This window comes from Astatotilapia calliptera, chromosome 16 (assembly GCF_900246225.1).
Source record: "Astatotilapia calliptera chromosome 16, fAstCal1.2, whole genome shotgun sequence".
Lineage (NCBI taxonomy): Eukaryota > Metazoa > Chordata > Actinopteri > Cichliformes > Cichlidae > Astatotilapia > Astatotilapia calliptera.
Genome location: NC_039317.1, coordinates 3,887,477 through 3,908,309, shown reverse-complemented (window position 1 = coordinate 3,908,309; position 20,833 = coordinate 3,887,477). Strand labels below are relative to the sequence as shown.

The following is a 20,833-nucleotide window of genomic DNA, read 5'->3' as shown; positions in this document are numbered from 1 at the left end:
GATGCTTTTCATGTGACGCTGCAAAAAGAACGCAATGAAGAGACACTTCAAGTTTAATTTTCCAACACATAAAAGGAAATATATTTTAAAAAAAAACAAAACTGTTCATACCGAAGAACCTGCATCATTGTGGAGTCATTTACACCCGAGGGGCAGTCATATTCATATACTGTATGTGGTTATTCAGCGGCACGCACGGCCTCCTCATCCTCTGAAGCCGTCAGCTCTGCACAAAGTAAAGCGTGCACTTGCACCGCACACGGTTACAGTTTCAAGACAGATCTCATCTATCGCTGCTTTTTAAACTGGATTGAAACACACTCTTGGACATCACAGTTTGGAAATGGCAAATGCTGAACTAGGTGTACGATAAATCAAAAAGAGAAAAAAAAAATCAAAACTTTTATTAGATTTCTTCCTTTTTTTTTTTCTTTTTTTTTTTTTAAATACAAACACATCTCACTTACATGGTCGATAATTCTAGAAATTTAGAAACATCACCTGAAATGCAAGGGATGTGCATAGGTGTCAAGTCAACGTCTGGCTCAGTCACTCTTGGTTTATTTTTAACATTTTTGTTTTCCTTTTGGTTGAGTTCACTTTTCCAAAGAGCTGGAATGTTTTCTTTTTTTAAATTTCTTTCTGGTAATATATATATTTTGCCTTCTTTTAATTCTCGGAGGGTTTACAGAGGGACACGGGGAACACTGACTGACAGCATGGAAGCTTGCAAATGTCCACATGCATGATAACCTCATTCAAATCTCTAAAACCATTTATGGATTTATTTAGAAGAGACAGTACCCAGTAGTCCAAAGGTGCGTGTGACTGCACTAACAGCTGGAGAGGGGAAAAACAAAACAAAAAACATCTACAGATGAAAGACATTGCAGTGTGTGTGCTTTTACTGCATCTGCAGACAGTGTCCTCCAACAGCCGTGATGGGAGGGTTACTGCAGGTGCACCAACATGAGAGGACGGGACGCAGTACTGTCTCTTTAAAACAAACATCTACAAAAATGTTGCCTCCTAGCTAGTACAGACATGACAATATTCACTTTTACTCTGTTTTTATACAACACTATGAGACTAGGTCATCTGCGAGGGCAAGAGTCCGACGCTTGAATGCTGTTACGCTTTCACAGTACGCTGAGTCGGTTCCGATCGAGTGCAGTGTAGAGAGGGCTGCCCTGTCGGCTTCTGTTATTAGAGTCTTCTGTGTCGGTGTTGTAGTTATGAAGAGGGCAAGACAGCCGAGGTGTTGCTGGCGGGAAGTGGAAGAGGGGGAGAGAGCGCGAAGGCGGATGAGATGTTACGGGTCAGTACACCCAGGACACAGGGACCCACTGACTGGTGGTGCACACCAGGTCAATGGCCTCCTCCAGGTGCCTGATGGTCTCATCAATCTCGTTGTTGATGATGGTCTGGTCGAAATAGTGTGCGTAGGTCTTCTGCAGGATCTCCGACTCTTTCTGCAGCCGCTGGAGTGACTCGTCCTGAAGGAGGAGCAGGAGGAGTGAAAATGACAAAAAAGGTGAAAGCAAGACAGGACCAAAAAAAAAAAAAAAAAGAAATCCTTAGGGCCCCTACACACTGTGGGATGTAAAGTCTATCACAGGATTTTCCACATTTTTAGGTTCTTATACCTAAAACTAACCATCTCATTTTCAGTTTCCATAATTTTATCCACAACATTTAAAGATATCAGTGAGAGGAGCCTCCACTGCAGGCTCACGATACACTGCCACGTTAAGACCTTTTTAGAGCTCATTAATTGGAAAATGCTGAGGCTCAGTTAGGGACAGGAGCAAAAAATTCATGAGTATATTTAGTAGATTTTTACCTTCATACTCAGAACATTTCCAAAGTTACAGTGCATTGCATTGCATCCCTCCTGAAACAAGGTTTTATATACTGTGTTAGATTAAACTCACAGAACCTAATGAATTGGCCATAGATGGTTTTCTGGCTTGAAAGGCTGACTAAAATATGGAACAGGAAGTTAGCACAGCAGACCAGACTGCCCGCCAACTTTAAAGCCCAACCCTGTGTCTGCTACAGCACTGAACAGGCTCCACACTGAACTGTACGCGTTTCACCGTGTTAGACCCACAGTGATGCACTCAACCTGCAAGATGGCTGTGTCACACAGCGTGTTGGCCTACAGCCAGCAGAGGAGGAAGAAAACAGTAAAACACAGTTGGCAGAACTTATCACTAGAATCATGGAACACACACACACACACACTCACACACACACACACACACACACACACACACGCACACACACACACACACACACACACACTAAAGCATCTGCTCTGTCAGGTCTTACTTACTGGCAGTGTTCGACACCACCTGGGCATCTGAGCGGAGTGCCATGCAAACAAACACATGCAGCGTGCAAAACAAACAAAAAGACGAGTGCAGAGACGAGTGAGGAGCAGCATGCGAACTCAAACCTCAAGCCTGATTCAGACTTCAGCAGGAAATCTAAGTCCTAACTTACAACATAACCGGGAACCCTTTTAAGACAGGTTACATGGAAGGTCAGGATGTAGGGTTGAGAGCGGTTTCTGGTTATGTTAAAGGAAGATGTAGATTTCCTGAAGCATAATTCAGGTATTACACACAGCTCAGACATACACAGTAACATGTCTCACAGTTGGGTGAAATCAGTGGCACACAATTTCAAAAGGTGACTTATTATGAATCTCCTTTAAAACACACACACACACACACACACACACACACACACACACACACACACACACACACACACACACACACACACACACACACACACGTCAAAAAATTACAGGAACACTTTTTAATCAGAGTGCAGCATCAGGTCAGTCAAACTTGTTGGATATTGACCTGGTGAGTTAACTAGCAGAGCGGGTTGTTATCAGTTTCAGCTGCTTGGTCTTAACAACAGATACAGTATAGGGGCAAGAATGAGACAATCCCAAAACAGGAATGGTATCCAGGTGGTAGGGTAGGGGTCCAGGTAGGGTCCAGGTATCAGGTGTCCTCCACTTGTACGGTGGAGGTCACCTGGACCCTACAGACACATTACACAGGTAATCCAAATCCTCCAGGAAGGCACATCAATATGTGTCAGTGACAGAAGGCTTGCTGCATCTCAAGGCACGGTTTCAAGAACATGGAGGAGATTCAAGGAGACAGGCAGTTAACTCCAGGAGAGCTGAACAGGGCCTTCAGCAGGACCACTATCTGCTCCTCTGTACAGGGAGGAACAGGATGAGCACTTCCAGAGCTACAACATAACCCTCAGCAGGGCAATGCTCTGGCTAAACAATCAGAAACAGACTTCCTAAGGCCGTACGGTGATGATGCCCAGCCTAATGCAACAAGATGATGCAGGTAGTTCCTGGAGGATGAAGGTACTGATGCCATTGACTGGCCCCCACACTTGCCTGACCTAAATCCAATATAAACTCTGGGACATAATGTTTTGGTCCATCTGAAGCTACCAGGTTGTAACTCAGACTTTTTGGGCCATATCTATCCAGACCAGGAGCTCAGTGATGCCCTGGTCCAGGTCTGGGAGGAAAGCCCCCAGGACACCATCCATCACTCATTAGAAGCATGTGCAGCGTCATCAGACATGCATACAAACATGTGTGGCAAACCACTCAGTAACATCTAGAGTTGGTGCAATGAAATTCAGCTAAATGAACTAACCTGCCGGATTATTTTTTCACCTTGACTTTCAGCCCTCCATATGGCATCTTTTAGTTATGGACACATTAGCCAGTCTCCCCCCCCCCCGATACTGAGAGTCCCATTACAAAGTGTTCCTTTAATTTTTTTCAACAGTATAAAAATATAAGACATGTATAATGATTATTTGGAAATATAAATTAAGCAAAGCTAGTCTCCTGCAGTCTAAAAATAAAATATGCAGTTTGTCTTTGAAGTTGATTTGTTATGCTCATTTCAAAGTACAGTAGAGTCAGGTTTGGTTGTTTAATGAACATCAGGAGAGATGGAGAACATCACCAGCCTTGTGCTGAGTGCGTCAGTCATTTTCCTACCTCATTAATGCCTGGTGTGATGGTTGGTGCAGCGATGAACACGACGTACGGGGCAAACTCGGCCGTCCGCAGGACCTTTAAGGCCTGATGAAAACACATGTTAGGGTTCAGTGTCCTTACGTACTCCATGCATGAAGACTTGGTGCCCTCACATAAGCACGCACCTGAGGTTCAACGTCCAGTATGGCGATGAGCCCCTGCTGGTGGATCTTGCGAATGGTTTCCAGGCGCGTCCCGTACATGGCATCCTCGTGGCTGCCATACTCCAGGTACTCATTGTTGCTGATGTCCTGCATCATCTGGTCATGGGAAACGAAGTAGTAGTTCTTGCCGTTCTCCTCATCCTTCTTTGGAGGTCTGGTTGTGTCTGTGAGCACACAGGATCAGACACAGGAAGTGAGAGAATTACACCTCCCTACATGCACAGCAGCGCTCGTAAAGACTGTCGATTGTGCGTCTTACGTGGGATGGGGTAGGCGAATCTGTCAGGGAGTTTGGTTATAAGTGTGTTCTTAATATGTCTCCTGCCCACTCCATGAGCGCCTGACAAAGACAAACACAGACGGTCAGCGAGGCCACGGCAGCTGTTCTAGTGTCCTGCTGCTGCACTTGGTGTTACTCACCTAACAAAACTAGCGTTTTCCTCTTGAAGGCAGGAAGCTTCACAACCTCCTCATATGTGACAAGGTCTAGTTGGTCAAACACTGGAGACGAGAGACGCCAGAGACAGATGCAGATTAGGAGGATGTGCAGAGAACTGTGTGGGATAAAAACAGCTAGAAAACTAGAGTGTAAGGGAAGCAAGGAGGCTAGAGAATATCTAACACATCCGCTAACTACGAGGTGAAGACAAACCAAAGCAGATTAAAAATCTCAGTGAAAAAAGGCCTGATGAGGAAACAGTGGGTGGGAATAACTAGAGTTGGGTTCAGAGAGACAGATCCACTGCCCAGCTCGAATAATAATTGTTAAGCTGAAATGCAAATGAATCTCTAAAAGAAGCTTTGATCTCTCCATGATGGTTTTTTAAATGCAGGCCAGCTTCTCATTTATTCTGCTGCTCATTCAGTCAGCAGCTACACAGGAAAACTGGGATATTTCAAAAAACCTGTTCAACCTGAACCGGAGCTTTCAGTTCTACTTTTTACTCGCTGTTGGTGGAGGTTTAAAGGACACCTGTTATGCTTACTTTCAGATAGAAAGTAGACTAAATAAAGGAAATTGCAGAATGTCTGGGCTGCAGAGCGTATCGCGTGTTAAAGCTGAGCGGCTCACTGTGCTACGTGCTCTCTGCCTCTGAAACATGAGCCTCTGTGCAGCCAACATCTCAGCCTGCTGACAAGCGAAATATAACACCCACAAGTCAGCAGCTGCTGCTCAGACTGACGGTGACTGTGACAGCGACATTATATTGGACTGGTTACATTAGTGGACCCGTAGATGAACACACTACACCAAACGTGAATGAGAAGACAGGTTAGGGTCACCATCACAGCACGCAGTGTCTAAAAACACACAGAGTAAGCTACACGGTTTCAGTTTTGCCTCAGCCTTCTGTTGTTTTTGTCAACAGAAACAAAAGTGAAACGCTGGCAGTGACAGCTGATCTAATCTACACAGTTAATCAGAGAAGAAGAAGAGAGCGAGAGAAAAGAGGAGGAGTTGGTTGCTGTCACTGGTTGTTACTTACATGCAGAGAGGCCGTTCAGTAGGAGAAAGCGAGAGAGATGAACAGCAGGGGTCATAACATGGTTACAACAGCAGAATTACAGAACGCAAAACAGCAAGATACAACATCTGGGCAGCTGTGCAGCAGCACACAGTGCCGAGCGGAGATGGATGCAGACAGGATACTGTTGTTGTTGCTGTTAGAGAGTTTATTCACACTAACTGGTGACGTGTGGGTTGGGGGTGGTTGGTGGTGATGGTCACCAACAACCACAAGCAGCGCAGCAGAGCCCGGCTGCATCCAACTATGGAGGCATCCTGCATCTGCCTCCAGCTGTCCGAGGGGTAGCAGTGGGTACTTCCCAGGAATCTGTCACCCCGTTTTCCAGCTATAAATGATGATTGATGACGATTTATATAAAATAATAATAAAGCAGTCACACAGAATTGTGCAATCGGGTGTTTTCCAGGACCTGCAGTGATTACCATATCTAGATGTTTAAAAATGTGTTGCTGATGATAACGTGATTGCTACTAGTTCCAGGAATTCAGGAGTTGCTCATTATTTCAGGATATATGAATTTATAAGGGACAGTTACGAACGCTTCTCCGCATTTCAGTGCGTCTTTGGATGTTGGCAGTGAAGCTAATGTTTTGTGCACCTGTTGCTCTGCCTGTGAAACGTTGGCCTGACTGTTTGATTGGGGATACAGCGTCAGGTTAATTCTCGCTCAACCATCAACAGTCTGATGTTTCTGTTTGATTGTCAAAGCTGTGCCATTGCATGTCCATCTCATTGAGATACACAGCACAGGACTAACAACAAGGAATATCTTCTGCTAACATTTATGTTAACTTAATGTAATAGTTGAATGTGGGCCTTCTACTCTACTGTCTGTGAAAATGATTCTAGATTAGGCAGTGATAAAGCCAGGCTCATTGATGGAGTGTAAATGGTGAGGGAGGGAGAAATATGTAAGAAACTAAGCTCCGTGGTGTCATCACACATAGTTTTATTTTTCTTAAAATTCAACCTATTTGAGGGACGTGGCGTTTTTTCAGCTTCTGAAATGGAGCATAGCAGGAAAAAGTTTGTGATCCAATGGACTAAACTAGCAGAGCTTGAAGTCAGTCCATGCGGACCGTCTTTGTAAATGTGATGAAGTGATTGTCATGAGAATAGCTCCCTCACAAGGAAAACAATTCCTGGGAAATAACCGGAAACGCATCTGACTGACACTTTAGTCTCATGGTCTCTAACATGAAACCGAGCGAAGCTCATCCCTGATCCCAAGAGATCAGCTGATCTAACTGGTTAATTATTTTGGATACACCATTTAGGCTGCTTTGGCTTGCCTACTATTACTGCAACCCCCCACCCCCACCTACCCCCCCAAGCTTTTATTGTCATGCTGTATGTGATTTAAGCAACATATCTATGGTGTGTTGTTTGCAGGGGGTTTTGCTGCTGCTTGCTTTATGCATGTGTATGTAAGGTGGGGCAGTCCACCAAAAACAAATGACAGAGGATGAAAATAATAATTGTTTTTGACTGTAGTGGTTCTGACCAAACGGTTACACACTGTTGAACCTGTTATCAGTAAAATGTTGGATGGAGTTACAGCGGACTCGCTGTTTTGATTATTTTGAATTAATCACTAAATGATGGCATGCAGATAACTGTGGGTCCCATGCATTCACTAGTGTGTTACATGCTTTGGACTGTTCAGACAATTTCTTTCACAGGACGGCTTCACAAGTCCATGTGCCTGTAAGGACCTTGGACGGTTTTTGTTCATACTGTCCATTCAAAGAAAACATCCAAACATTCCATTTGAATGGAAGCGAATGGGAACAAAGTCCTCATTTTGTGCACAGAAATGCCTGAAAAACAGACTGTTCACAGGGGAAAAAACAGATCTTTACTCTGTTAATTTGCAGCTTCAGGTCAACTTTAGAACACATTTCTTTCACAAAATGACTTTAGTCCCCATTACTGCCTAAAAGCAAGCAAGGTAGGATCTTTTCAATGCCAAATTTGAAGCAAAGGAATGACAACAGCACAAGAAGAGCTCTGATTGGCACTGACAGAAAATACTGTGTCTCCGTCCTTCATATTGGTCACTCAGGGTGTTCGAGTGCACGGATTTATAGACATGCTCACAAGAGTGGATTTTCAGATGCACACACACTGTACTGTACACACGTATGTGCGCACACACACACACCCTATAGCACCCTCGGTTACATTATCAGCATGACTTATCTTATCCCATAATCCTTTGAGACAAACTGTTTGCACAGATGTGACATACAATAAAGAATGAATTAGCAGTACATTTTCCTCATTACTCAGTACACTACTACTCGACTCTCTCTGGGCTCAGTCTGTGGTTCATAGAAAACCAGAGGAGCAGTACACAAATCATAATAAGCATGCAGCTTCTTTAGACTTCTGTTCAGCTCAACATGGACATGTAGACACTGACTGGTTCTCAATATAGACTACCAAGTTCCCACATGTAATCAATCACAGCTGAGGCTACATGCACGTGTTTGTACGGGGGGGATGTGAAGTTCTAGTTACCTGAGCTACAAACTTGAGATCAGAAGTGACAGAGAAGGCCACAGTGCACCACACTGTAAACGCCCCCCTTGTTTCACCCTAATAACTTATGTAGCTACTTCATAGCCACGATATTAAAATCACTTAATATATTTTTTAAACGGATCATTCTGAAATCAAAGGACAAGAATAAACAATTCCACTGTGTAGCAAACAGATCCTGTTCACCTCTAACAACCTGATCATGACTGATCACATGATTAGAACAAATATGACTTATTATTTTTAATTAAAATTGGATTTATTCTCATCTTTTACTGTGCAAATGCTTTTTGATGTTTCTTTTTTGCTGCTTGTTGACGTCACACACTAAAGCTACGTAAAGGCAAGTTTAGCCACTCAGTGTCTTTCATGCTACAGAAGTCCTGATTGTAGTGGTCGTTGACATTATTCCTTTCTTCAGGACAGAGGATTGTGTCCTGTGGTTGGACTCATTCCAGCTCCATCATCTCGGACTGCAGCTGGTGACTGTAGTCCTTCTGCTGTGAGCTGGGGATCACGCTAACCAGAGCCTGCAGTGTGTGAAGAACTGATTCATGTGCTGCTACACTGTGTATTCTGTTCGACACAGCAAAGCAGAATAAGGACTACTTTTCCCAGCAGGATGGCAGCCACACTGAAGAGACAGCTTATGACTCAGTTAATTTGTGGTTGGTAAATAATATATTTGCAGAGCAGAAAATGATACTGCAATCATTAAAAGGCTGGAAATGCCGTCTAAACTGATATTATTTCCCCCGCTAATAATGCTCTTTCAGGACCTCTTTATTACACGCGTACTAAAGATGCCCATGCACATCCTCTAATGCCATTTAAAAATATGGCTAATAATGCAGAGATCTGCTAGAGTCTGTATCCACAAGCTGCCCACATCTCCCTCAACTGCCTCTGTGCTCATATAAGATTTCTGCTGCTCTGGCAGCTTTTCCTGTCATTCCTGGCTCTGCTACTTGAGATGAATATTACAAGATCTTGTTACATACAAGTTTCCCCGGCACAAACAATCTGAGAGAAAAGTGTGTGCACACACACAGGGTGGGGAAAAAAAAAGCAGATGCATGCATGCAAACAGTCTGCAGCTTGTTGCTTTGTGTGCACATGCATATAAATGAATACAGATATGTGAGTGATTGTACATTGCGTACCTGCGTTGTGCTTTGCCAAATACTTGTCTTTGTACTGCTTCTTCTTCTTGCCAAACCAGGTACAGCTGGCCTGCTGCTCCTGCTTCGTCTTCTCCATGGCTATACACGCCACCCGCCTACCACACAGACAGACAACTGAACTTAGTTTACAATTAAAGCTGGACAGAAGCATTCTAGCTGTAAAGAGACAATAAAGCCATGTTGCCATCAGAATAATCAGGGGCTCTTCCCAGCATTTTACCAACTGCTATTTGAAAACACACAACTCCAACTTGTTTTTTTAATTCCTTGTGTTTTGATGCAACACAAAGTTGGGGGGAAAGAGTCTCTGACGAACTGGTACAGAACTAGAACAAAGTGCAGATAATACAACTAAGCAGAGAGACGGGCAGCGGAAATCTGAAATCTGGAGTAAAAACAGATCGGGCTGGAGGAACTGGTAATTACTTTTTATATTGTGAAATATTGGTTTATAGACTGCGTTTTTAAGATGTCTGCATTTTTTTTCCTAATAGCTTAGTGAAAACTTTCTCAAAGCGTAGATGATCACTGTAGCTAGTTACAAGTTATTTTCAATACACCACTTTGTAGAGTATGATCCCGTTTAGAGTGCACAATAAAGCAGGGAGAAGTGGACTTCCGAAAGAGTTCAAAAACAGTAATTCACAAACCAGGGTGACATCTCCATCTTTACAGTTACTGTATTGGTCCTGGATTTTTTTCTTTTTAAATTTTTAGTGGGAACTTTTATCTTCCTGCCATCATGCTATCAGAGACTGCGTTGCTCTTCTCACCACTCCTGTAGTTCTGGTGACGGGATGAGGCCGGCTGTGCCATTTTTAGTGTTCTCCAGCTTGCCCTGCCACCAATTGTGATCATCCTTGGATATGATCTGGATGATGTCGCCCACACGGAAGCGAATGCCGGCCTCCTTGCAGGGGATGAGCTCATCCTTGGAGGGGTCATATTCAAACTGGGCCCTCACGTAGATCTGCGGTGAAAAGCACAGATGTTAGACGGGTAGTATGTAAGCTGAATGACGTGGTGGGAGAGACGCAGACCGGGGGGGGGGGGTAAATGTGTCTAGATGATGTGCTTTGTTTTGCATATCATGACAACTAGGCCTAGAGTAATGAGCAGTGGATTCTCAGGGGGCATGGGATCACGGGGTGGGGTGTACTGTTGAGAGGACTTCCTGTAGTGAGATGAACCCAGACACTGCTGGGCTATTAATGAGGCTCTCAACTCTCTGGTAATTACAACACAGGCATTGTTTATGTGTCCATTAGATCAAACTACAAGTCGTTATCCTGCTTTAAAACTTTTCTAAGCACACAGCTGATATTTTTCCACAGTGTGTGAGGAAAGTGAGGAGGCAGTGTTTGACAGGTGTTTTTTCTTTTTAATTTCTGGGGGAGTTGGGGGGGCAGAGGAAATCTGTCTCTTACCTTCACTGACATTTTGTCCTTGATTGGAGGTCTGGATACAATCTAGGATTTGAAAGCATCACATACATCATGCAGCAAAAACGGCTAGGTAACGTCTAAAACAGCAGTATGGCGGCCGAGGCCGGTGGCAGGGAGGAAGGTTGTGGGTTAATAGCAGAGTTTAGACATTTACTTCTCATTAATGTGGCAAATTATTAGGCAGTTCAGTGGCCTTTAAGCTCTGCAGCTCTAAGGCTGCTGAGCTTGCAATACAGCATCGTATGTTGTGGTCTCCACTGCCCCCTGCTGGTGTGTCCTTTATATGCCACTTTTCTTTGAGTTTCTATCACAGCATTGAAGTTTTTGTCAGTTGCTTTGGATCGGTTCTTGAATGATAGATGAAGCTATTCCGGAACATTTAGTCAAACTACTGAGAACAACTCCCCACAATTTACACTAATTTTGGTTTTATATGCATCAGAAAAATAGATAATATTCTGTCATGAACAGTTTTACTATTCCAAGTATGCTACATGAGTTCATTGTGCAAAGCATCACGTGCTCCGCTGAGCCTACATATGACAGTCATGATGAATCTGCACCATGGCAGACTGATCATCATTCCGACTTTGTAAATACGACTTCCTCTGTACTGCATTCATTGCTAATCTGACTTTATCTTCTCCAATACCTTTTACTTCTATGGCAGCTTTTCTCTAATAGCATAACGTGCCAAAGTAAAACCACAAATATGAACGGTGTGGCAAATACACACTGATTAAACTTAAAACAGCAGTTTATTATTACTATTGTTTTTATTATTGGCAGTAGTATTAATCTCTGGCTCTCTTCCACAGTGTCTTTTTCCCCGTCTCCCTCCCCTGATGGTTGATGGTCAGCAGATGGCCGCTCTTCCTACTGTTGCCAAGGTGGTCATCTAATTGTTGGGTACTTTTATATGACTGTTGTTGCAATATGGTGCTGTATAAATAAAATTGGATGAGAATGAGTACTGGAAAATATATTTTTAAGACTTGAATGAAACCGACATATAGCGTTTTATACAATTAGAGCAGCCAGCTCAGATAAAGTATTTTATGGACAAGAGTCTGTCCTTGGAATAGGACTAAGGATGTCAGGCAGTACAGTAAGAGTAAGACAACAGAATATAAGCAGGTACACAAGAGTACATATCCCCCCCAAACACAATCCAAGCAAATGTGAGCGCTCAGTGTATGATCAGTATTTAAATGGTATCACTGTGATTCACAGGGGCAGTCCGTTATCCTTGGCCCTGAGCACAGTTTGGGTGAAGATCCATTATATTATCATTGTGCACAAGTTAAAATCTAAAATCAGTGCCATACGAGGAACACTGATTGAACCTTGGAGGGTTCAATCGCTCATGCCATGGACAACTCGTCATGGCATGAGGTCATCGGCCCTTTGACCGGATGAGCTACATTTTTTTTTTTTTTAACCCTTGTATGGTGTTCGGGTCTGTGAGACCCGTTTTCAGTTTTTCTCAAGAGAAAAATTAAACAATGAATTATTTTTTCAACCTGAAATTCATTGGCTTTGGCTTATTTTCTGTGAAGAACATAAATCCGAACTAATTTTCAATGACCGAATGCTGTACCTCCCCCCACGCATTTACATTACATACAAGGTGTTCGGGTCCACTGGACCCAGGTCTAGTAAAAGTGTTGAAAGTGTAGGTCCTGTGTTCCCACACTCTGTCTTCCTCCTTTCTGGTGCTGCTGATAGTGTTTTCTTCCCCTCCTGCTCCGCACAAAGTTGCAACATTGTTGAAAATTCAACCATCAACACCGTCTGCTCTGACATTCCCGCACATTTTACCCTCTTTCTTGAGGGATCCAAATTTTATTTTCTCATAACCTGTCCCACCTGCAAATTAGGGGCATAATACTATAAATAAGACTTTGCCAGTGTGGTTCTTTATGACAACTGATCAAGATGGCAAAAGATTATCTACTGCGAGGGCCATCCAATTGATTTTGGAAGAGAGAGGGGCTTCGGATGATGATGTTGACAAAGAGGTTTCAGAATATTTCACATTTCTGAAAATTCAGAGTCTGACAGTGACTTTGAAGAAGAGGATGAGGTTGAGCACCATTTAGTAACAAAACGAAGACGAGTACCCCATCTGCAGCCAGCTCCAGGACCAGAACAAGCCCACCAGACAGCAAGTGAAGAAATATGGATGTCAATAACTGGTGACATTGAATGGTCTTCTTGCCCAAGAAATGAGCCACCCTGCAGAGCTGTTACTGTGATAAGCCAGGGCCAACACGGCTGAAGTTACTCATGTGCAGGACATCAAGTCTTCATTTGAGCTTTTCATCCCAGATTCCATCCAGAAATTTTTTCTGCATTGCAGTAATCTAGAAGGAAGGTGTGTTTTTGGAGAGAGGTGGAATGAGATGGACCAAATTCATCTAAGAACCCCAAAGGCCTACTTTGGGGTTCTTATCCTTGCTGGAGTTTTCAGGTCCAAAGGGGAATCCACAGAATCCCTGTGGGGTGCAGAAACCGGCAAGAACCTTTCCGTGCATCAATGTCTCTGGAAAACTTCCACAAAATTTCCAGGATTATTCCTTTTTGATAACCGAGACGACAGACCAGCTCGACGGCAGAGAGACGAGCTAGCTGCCATCAGGGCAGTGTGGGATAAGTATGTGCACCACCTCCCCCTGTTTTACAACCCTGGGCCTAATGTCACCATTGATGAGCAGCTGATCCCATTTAGTTGTGAAACATATTGCTTCACGTGTAAATGTGTTGTGTCTTTCCACTCACTCCACTTGATTATAACTGATTTATTTTTTTATAACATTTTATAAAAAAAACAACAACAAAAAAACCCCGAGAAGCACATTCATTCATAAATGTGATCTAACAAAGGGAAAGGGAAAAAATTAATCATGTTTGCTGTTCATATGTCTTGTAATTGGGATGAAGTAAACATCTGTTGAGTAATTTAACATAAAATTGTTTGATAGTGTTAATTTGGAAAGCCAAAACTCTAGCGGGTCCACCAGACCCATGAACACTGGCTGAGTAACAAAAATACGAACACCACACAAGGGTTAAATGTGCCAAAGCAACTGAGGAAAAACTGCAAAATCGTGTGACAGTCATGGTTCTGGATAAATAATGTTGGATTACCTCAGAGGGGATTAATAATGTGTCAGGAAGGCGCACACACACATAACACTGTGACTAGATGAGGGTTAAAGGAGACCATTAGGAAGGACAGTGTTTTAGTTGGCTTTTCATAGATGACACTCATAGTGTCTGTACTCACAGCGATATAACCATCGCATGAGATGTTACTGCATGAATTAATGTGACTGGGAACCAGTGGTTAAGGGGAATCCTTGTGCTCTTTAAGGCTCAACAATGCCTGTGCCATTGTTACCACAGAGATTGTTAAGAGGTTTGTGAAGTGCTGAGGACAGCAGCGGTCACAGCTTTTCATAAATGCTCTTCTAGTAAAACCCTGACATGGGATAAGAATCCAGCTGGATCCAAATTAGTGGCAGCTACTCTTAAGGATGGGAAGGGCACTGCAGTTATTCACAAGTTCTGATACTTCAGACAAAAAAAGAAACTGCACTTAACTACTTGGTGAAATTATATCTCATATATCTATCTATCTATCTATCTATCTATCTATCTATCTATCTATATAATTACATATAAAAAATAAGATTCCCTTCTCCCACTGTGGATTTTGACACATTTTGCATCACATCTGATCAATGACGCAGAATCCTGACTGGATAAACACAAATCACAGTGAGAAAGCCAGAAACTGTGCTGTAGCTTGTACAGCTTTTTAAAAGAAAAGCTTCAAAACGAGCTGTCACCAAGTCTTTGTTTAGTGCTTAGATGTGGCTCAAATCATCAGAGCTAACTGGACTTGCTTAAACTTGAACTGAGTTTAAGGCATCTTTTAGATCCAGTTTTTTCATGGGTCTCGTTTGGTTTTCAGCCAAACTACAGGCACATTTCTTCACTCTGTAGCTGTCCAGCACTGAGTGACCACTGCAGTACGACCTCCCTTTCATGTGTTTTGTCTGTGGAGCTGTGGTTGTTAGTGGGCACGGATGAAAGGATTACAATTGTGTGTGTAAGCCAGTGATGCAGACCAGTTTTGTTGCTCACATCACACAGAATGACAGTTTCCCTCTTTGACTCAAAGGGAAGCATTATGTTCTCCAAATCAATAAAACTCAATTTCCCCGCCCACTCTTCAGACAAAGCTCAGATGCACTGAGTCCACTCCTGTCTTCAGCCTGATAAAAGCTGAACAGCTGCACACTACTTTTGGTGTAAATTATAGATTTAAATGGGATATTTTGGCCTGGCTCCAGAATCTTATATTTCTTCTTTTAAAGGATGAGGCCGGCGATTTTTGATATTTTCATTACTAGAAATAAATGATTACCAAGTACTCTGTTTACCCAAAGCACGATTCCACTAATTCCTGCGTGCCATGCAGCTTCATCAAGGCACAGTTTCCCAGGTTTCTTTATTACAAAATATGGGGTGGTAAATTATTAAAGAATAGTCTCAACTGAGAAAATAAGCCTCTTTTAAGAATCATTTTACACTACAATATATAAACTTTGATTATCAGTGTATGTAGACAAGTACCACCACAAAAACCACAAATATGAACGGTGTGGCAAATACACACTGATTACACTTAAAACAGCAATTTATTATTACTGTTATTTTTATTATTAGCAGTAGTATTAATCTCTGGCTCTCTTCCACAGTGTCTTTTTCCCCGTCTCCCTCCCCTGATGGTTGATGGTCAGCAGATGGCCGCTCTTCCTACCGTTGCCAAGGTGGTCATCTAATTGTTGGGTACTTTTATATGACTGTTGTTGTGATATGGTGCTGTATAAATAAAATTGGATGAGTACGAAACGAGTACTGAAACGGGAACAGAAAAGGTCCAACTATGAAACGATGAGAGGGATTTTCTGGCTGCTGCACCAATTTCCTTCTGCGCCATTTGGGAATACCGTGCTGCACATTTCATAAAGTGGCCTTTAGAGACGGACCTGCTAGCAGACTTCTGTAACCGGTAGGTCTGCACACAGGCCAGACAGTAGCAGAGATTCTCATTCTTAGGAGAGTTTAGATACAGTACATAGTCACGTATGCTCAATTATTAGATTTTCTTTCTTTTTTTAAACACAGTTTTCAGTGAAACTTCTCTGTAAGAGATGACAGCACAATGAGCTACTTAAACTGCAGTCATGAAGTGAAAAGCAGCAATTTCTACAACAGCATCCTGATGTCACCTTCAGCCACCACAACCTGCTGCTACCCATTTCTACAGAAACTGGAGTGCACCATCTCAATCACATGGACGAGATTCCAGGAGACAGACAGCTAGTCTAGGAGAACTGGACAGGACAGTAGAAGGTCCTTAACCCATCAGCAGGACCAGTGTCTGCTCCTTTGTGTAAGGAGGAACAGGATGAGCACTGCCACAGGATGAGCACTGCCAGAGCTACAACATGACCTCCAGCAGGGCACTGGTCCAGATATGGGAGGAGACACCAGGACACTATCCAGGCTCTCATTTAGGAGCATGCTCCAATATCATCAGGCACACATACAAACGTGTCTGACAAACCACCGAGTACCATTTTGATTTGCTGCAAGGAAATTGACTTGACTGAAATTGACTTTCAGGGTGTCTTTGAATTCAGCCCTCTGTAGATTGATAATTTTCATTTCCATCAAATGATGTAGTGTCCTCCTGCTTGCTCATAGCGTGTTGTCTGACAGCTGGGGGGTTTCTCTGTATTATCTTTACCTTATAAAACTCAATTTAAAGTGCCTTGAGGCACCTGCTGTTGTAATTTGGAGCTATATCTTCCTGAAAACCAGCCTATTCATTAATGTCCTCTGTAATGGACATTTGTTTTTGGTCTATATCTTTTGACTTATTTGAGCTATCCTACTGAGTCCTGATGTACTAAATTGAGGACATTCTGGGCTTTCCCTTGGAGATCTCATGTGTTTTCAAAGCGTTCCTTTAATTTTAGTGAGCAGTGTATTTATTTAATGAAAAAAAATTGTCACCCAGTATGAGCAGGAGGAGCTCACCGACACACAAAAATAAAATATTTCAGGCTTTGTAATCACACAAAATCCTTGTCCATCAGTAGTTTGGGACAGATAAAAACAGCCTGACTTACATGCAACCAAATCACACTGATGAGTTTTATGAAGCAGAAGGGAGTTTGGGAGAAACTCAGACACACACTTTTGTGTAAAGGAGTGTGATGCAAGCATTTGTAAGGAGCTAGTGAGTGATTGTTAGTTACCTGTCGACCCTTGGGCTGGATGGTAGATGGCAGGTCCTGTGAAAGTGACCCATTGATGACAGAAAGAAAAGGTTAAGAAATATACTACAACACACACACACACACACACACACACACACACACACACACACACACACACACACACACACACACAGAGAGAGAGAGACTGAAAAATACCTTCAAACGCATGGGGATGGGGATTTTGGTCCCCACAAGTATAGTAAACTACCAATTTTTAGTCCCCATGAAGATGTTGATACCTGTCCACACACACACACACACACTGAGAACTTTTACATGCAATCTAGATGTAAAAAAAAAAGAAAAAAAAAAAAAGTCATTCTCATCTGTTAAAGCAGATCTGGCTGTGGAGCAACCAAGCAAGCACAGAGCAAGCGAAGCAGCTGCAGCATCAGCACCACCACATGTCTGTCTGGAGCCTTGGCAGGGGAAACTGTGGAACCTGATTGGGTTTAGTAGAATAGCAGAGTAGGAGCACATCTCCTCGCACCATCGTGACCACTGGAGCCTCGGTGTGTTTTTGTCAGCAATGAGGCACAGCAACGGAGCAGGCTTTGTGAGGCACACCAATTTGTGAACTGAGATATCGGACACGGGGGGCCTTTGGCTCAAACAGATGAACAGGGAGAATGACACGGGAGTGAGTTGAGGCCTACGGCATCACCCGTCTACATCTAATCCTACTGCTACCACTACTGTGACACGATTTAACGCAAAATGAAATGAAAGCAACTCATGAGAAACGCACGCAGCAACTGAATGTAACAACACGGACATGTAGAAATACCATGACACAACAGCGTGACAGAAAAAAAGAAAAAAAAAAGGAGGAGGAAATGGCTGGGTGGTAGTCTGATCGTGGGATTTTTTGTTTTTCTATGGTTGGGGTGGGGGTCCTTACCAAGATAGAACTGTTAATGCTGGAGTGGCCATTGGCAGGGGACTGCCTGGAGGTGGTGGGGGACTCATTCTGAAATAAGACACACAGGTCAGCAGTGCACAGCCGGCGCACAAACACACACAAGCGCACACATTCACACACTTCTGGGGTTGACTGTAGGAGATGGAGGGTGTATTTGTAGAACACAATAGAGACCCACCACAGAGTTGACGTAATGAAATGCGTCAACAAGACATGGGAGACAGCAGCACCAGCAGAACTCTAGCATGCACAGCCTTAAATAACCACATAGAGGCGCTAGACTGACACGAGATGCCAGTCTGATCAGCATGAAGTCATCATTAACTGAAGCTGTCAGAGCTCAAAAGTCCTGACTGTGTCAGTGTTCAGAACAGCGTGTGCTGGAGGACCAAAAGAGTTGAAATCGCCGTCACATTTCTCTTTTAATGGAACACTTAATGACTTCTTATCAAATGTGACAGCAATACAACAATGTTATAGGTTTTACTGTGAAAATCAACTGGAAATGGAGAGAAATATGAAGGCTCTGTTCAGAGAAAGCTAAATTATAAGCAGAAATAATGATTAAAGTGAGCTAACAGTCTGTAATGTCTCAGTTAGTCTCTCTGTTCTCAGCTAAAAATGACCTAAATCAAAGCAGGGCTGTGGTTTGCGTGCACGACTTTTCAAAATAAAGTCTCCCTTTTTTTTTCGTTTCTGTTAAAAACAACCACATTAACCATGCTGTTCTAGTTTTAGACCTCTGCACTGGTTTCAGTGTGTTCTAAAATGATCTAACTAATTACATGTACGGTCTTAGATGGCTGGATACCACAATGTATGTATAACTTCCTTTTGTCCCTCACAGCTCTGCTGGTCTAGCTTTTCTTAGCTGGTCCAAAGTATTGGTGCCCCAGCTTTCTGTCAGTTTTAGTATGCTGGTATTGTAGTTGTCTGAACTGCTGGTTTCTACTTATATTGTTTTTGGACTTTACTTCCTGTACACTGGAAAGCTCTTTGCTCTACTTGCTTCAAAAGCTACAAAGATAATATAACAAAAACAAACAAAAAAAACCCTTAAGTTGTTTGCCACTCTGAAAATGTAATACTGCACACTTGCTTTACATTTATCTCAGAATGATTTCATCGTCTAATTTTAAAAAAAAAAAAATTTGAAAAATTTTGAAAAACCAGACGTTTCAATAACAGATCGCAAAACAACAGGATTTTTTTGTTATTAAATCTGTTACTTAGTTACGTGTATAACATGGATTTTTTCAGGGGAGTTCCTTTTCAGCAAGAAAAGCTGTGAAACTTACAAGCAAAAAAAAACTGTGCAAAAAAAGTCAACCAGTCAGTCAGACCTGGAGTCTTTGCTGGTCTGATTCTGGCACCTGGACCGCATGATTGACACCCCTAATCTATGGCAAATGATATCTGAGTTAGCCCTCGTTGGCATCCCATAGCACACGACAAAGAGCAATTAAGCTTTGAGTTTTACTGGCTTCCATTCAGTTTTAGTATACTGGTATTGTATTTTGCAGTACCCAATATCCTGTGTTGGACTTTACATCCTCTCCTGTAAACTCGGCTCTCATGTAGTGAGATAGATGAAGGAAGATGGAGTTTTAGCTGTTCAAGAGATGCTTGAGGCAACTTCAGTTGTATAACAATTCAGCATCTAAACATCAGCAACATCCTGAAACATCTCATGCGCCACCATGAGCTGGAGCTTGGCCTAAGTTGAAGCATGACACGAGAGGTTACTATCATCCACGTCTGTACGGCGTGTGTGTGTAGGTGTAGTGGTTGTTCTATATGCAGGAGCAGGATGGGATACACAGAGAGGTGTAGCTTGTTTCCGGAGCGGAGAAGGGAAGAGGGAGTTCCGGTATCTTGGTTGTGAAATTGGTGTGCTGATTATCTGGCCCAGCCCCAGCAAAACACACACACAGCACACCCCGTACACACAACCTACTCAGGTTACACACACACATACACACTCAAGAATTTCACATCACATGTGCTGTACCAATGTACCTGCACATGTGATGTGACAATAAAAAGTGATTTGATTTGTGATTTGATTTCAGTAACCAGGCAAGCAGTTAGTAACTAGATCAAGAGCTCAAAAAAAGTAGTGAGGAGGAGGAAGAGGTGTTGTTACCTCACAGGATGAGCCCTGCGTCCGGTAGCTTGGTACTATTTTGAAAGTGATGCTGCCGCGCATCTCTCGCTGCAAACACACAGAAACACAGACACAGAAATATAGTGAGTTTTGTCTCATCTTCACGTCAGCTTGTGAGATTTTCTCTCATATGCAGAGATACAGTGGGGCAAAAAAGTATTTAGTCAGCCACCGATTGTGCAAGTTCCCCCACCTAAAATGATGACAGAGGTCAGTAATTTGCACCAGAGGTACACTTCAACTGTGAGAGACAGAATGTGAAAAAAAAAAATCCATGAATCCACATGGTAGGATTTGTAAAGAATTTATTCGTAAATCAGGGTGGAAAATAAGTATTTGGTCAATAACAAAAATACAACTCAATACTTTGTAACATAACCTTTGTTGGCAATAACAGAGGTCAAACGTTTACTATAGGTC

General features: G+C 42.7%; 1 protein-coding gene across 13 annotated transcripts in view; it reads right to left on the bottom strand.

Moving 5' to 3' along the window:
• Positions 1 to 35: 35 nt before the first annotated feature.
• Positions 36 to 20,833, bottom strand: part of caska (calcium/calmodulin-dependent serine protein kinase a) — a 172,514-nt gene continuing 151,716 nt past the window's right edge. For 4 of the 13 annotated variants that reach the window (XM_026144180.1, XM_026144185.1, XM_026144183.1 and 1 more), the window contains 11 exons: positions 20,393 to 20,461; positions 18,226 to 18,294; positions 17,304 to 17,339; positions 10,948 to 10,989; positions 10,294 to 10,490; positions 9,500 to 9,615; positions 4,684 to 4,764; positions 4,523 to 4,603; positions 4,225 to 4,427; positions 4,061 to 4,144; positions 36 to 1,496 (listed from right to left, as the gene is read on the bottom strand). In XM_026144180.1, coding sequence (XP_025999965.1) covers positions 1,320 to 1,496; positions 4,061 to 4,144; positions 4,225 to 4,427; positions 4,523 to 4,603; positions 4,684 to 4,764; positions 9,500 to 9,615; positions 10,294 to 10,490; positions 10,948 to 10,989; positions 17,304 to 17,339; positions 18,226 to 18,294; positions 20,393 to 20,461 — 1,155 coding nt within the window. In that variant the 3' untranslated portion in view covers positions 36 to 1,319. The remainder of the gene's footprint in view (positions 1,497 to 4,060; positions 4,145 to 4,224; positions 4,428 to 4,522; positions 4,604 to 4,683; positions 4,765 to 9,499; positions 9,616 to 10,293; positions 10,491 to 10,947; positions 10,990 to 17,303; positions 17,340 to 18,225; positions 18,295 to 20,392; positions 20,462 to 20,833) is intronic. The other 9 variants (XM_026144184.1, XM_026144189.1, XM_026144191.1 and 6 more) reach the window with 6 other exon arrangements.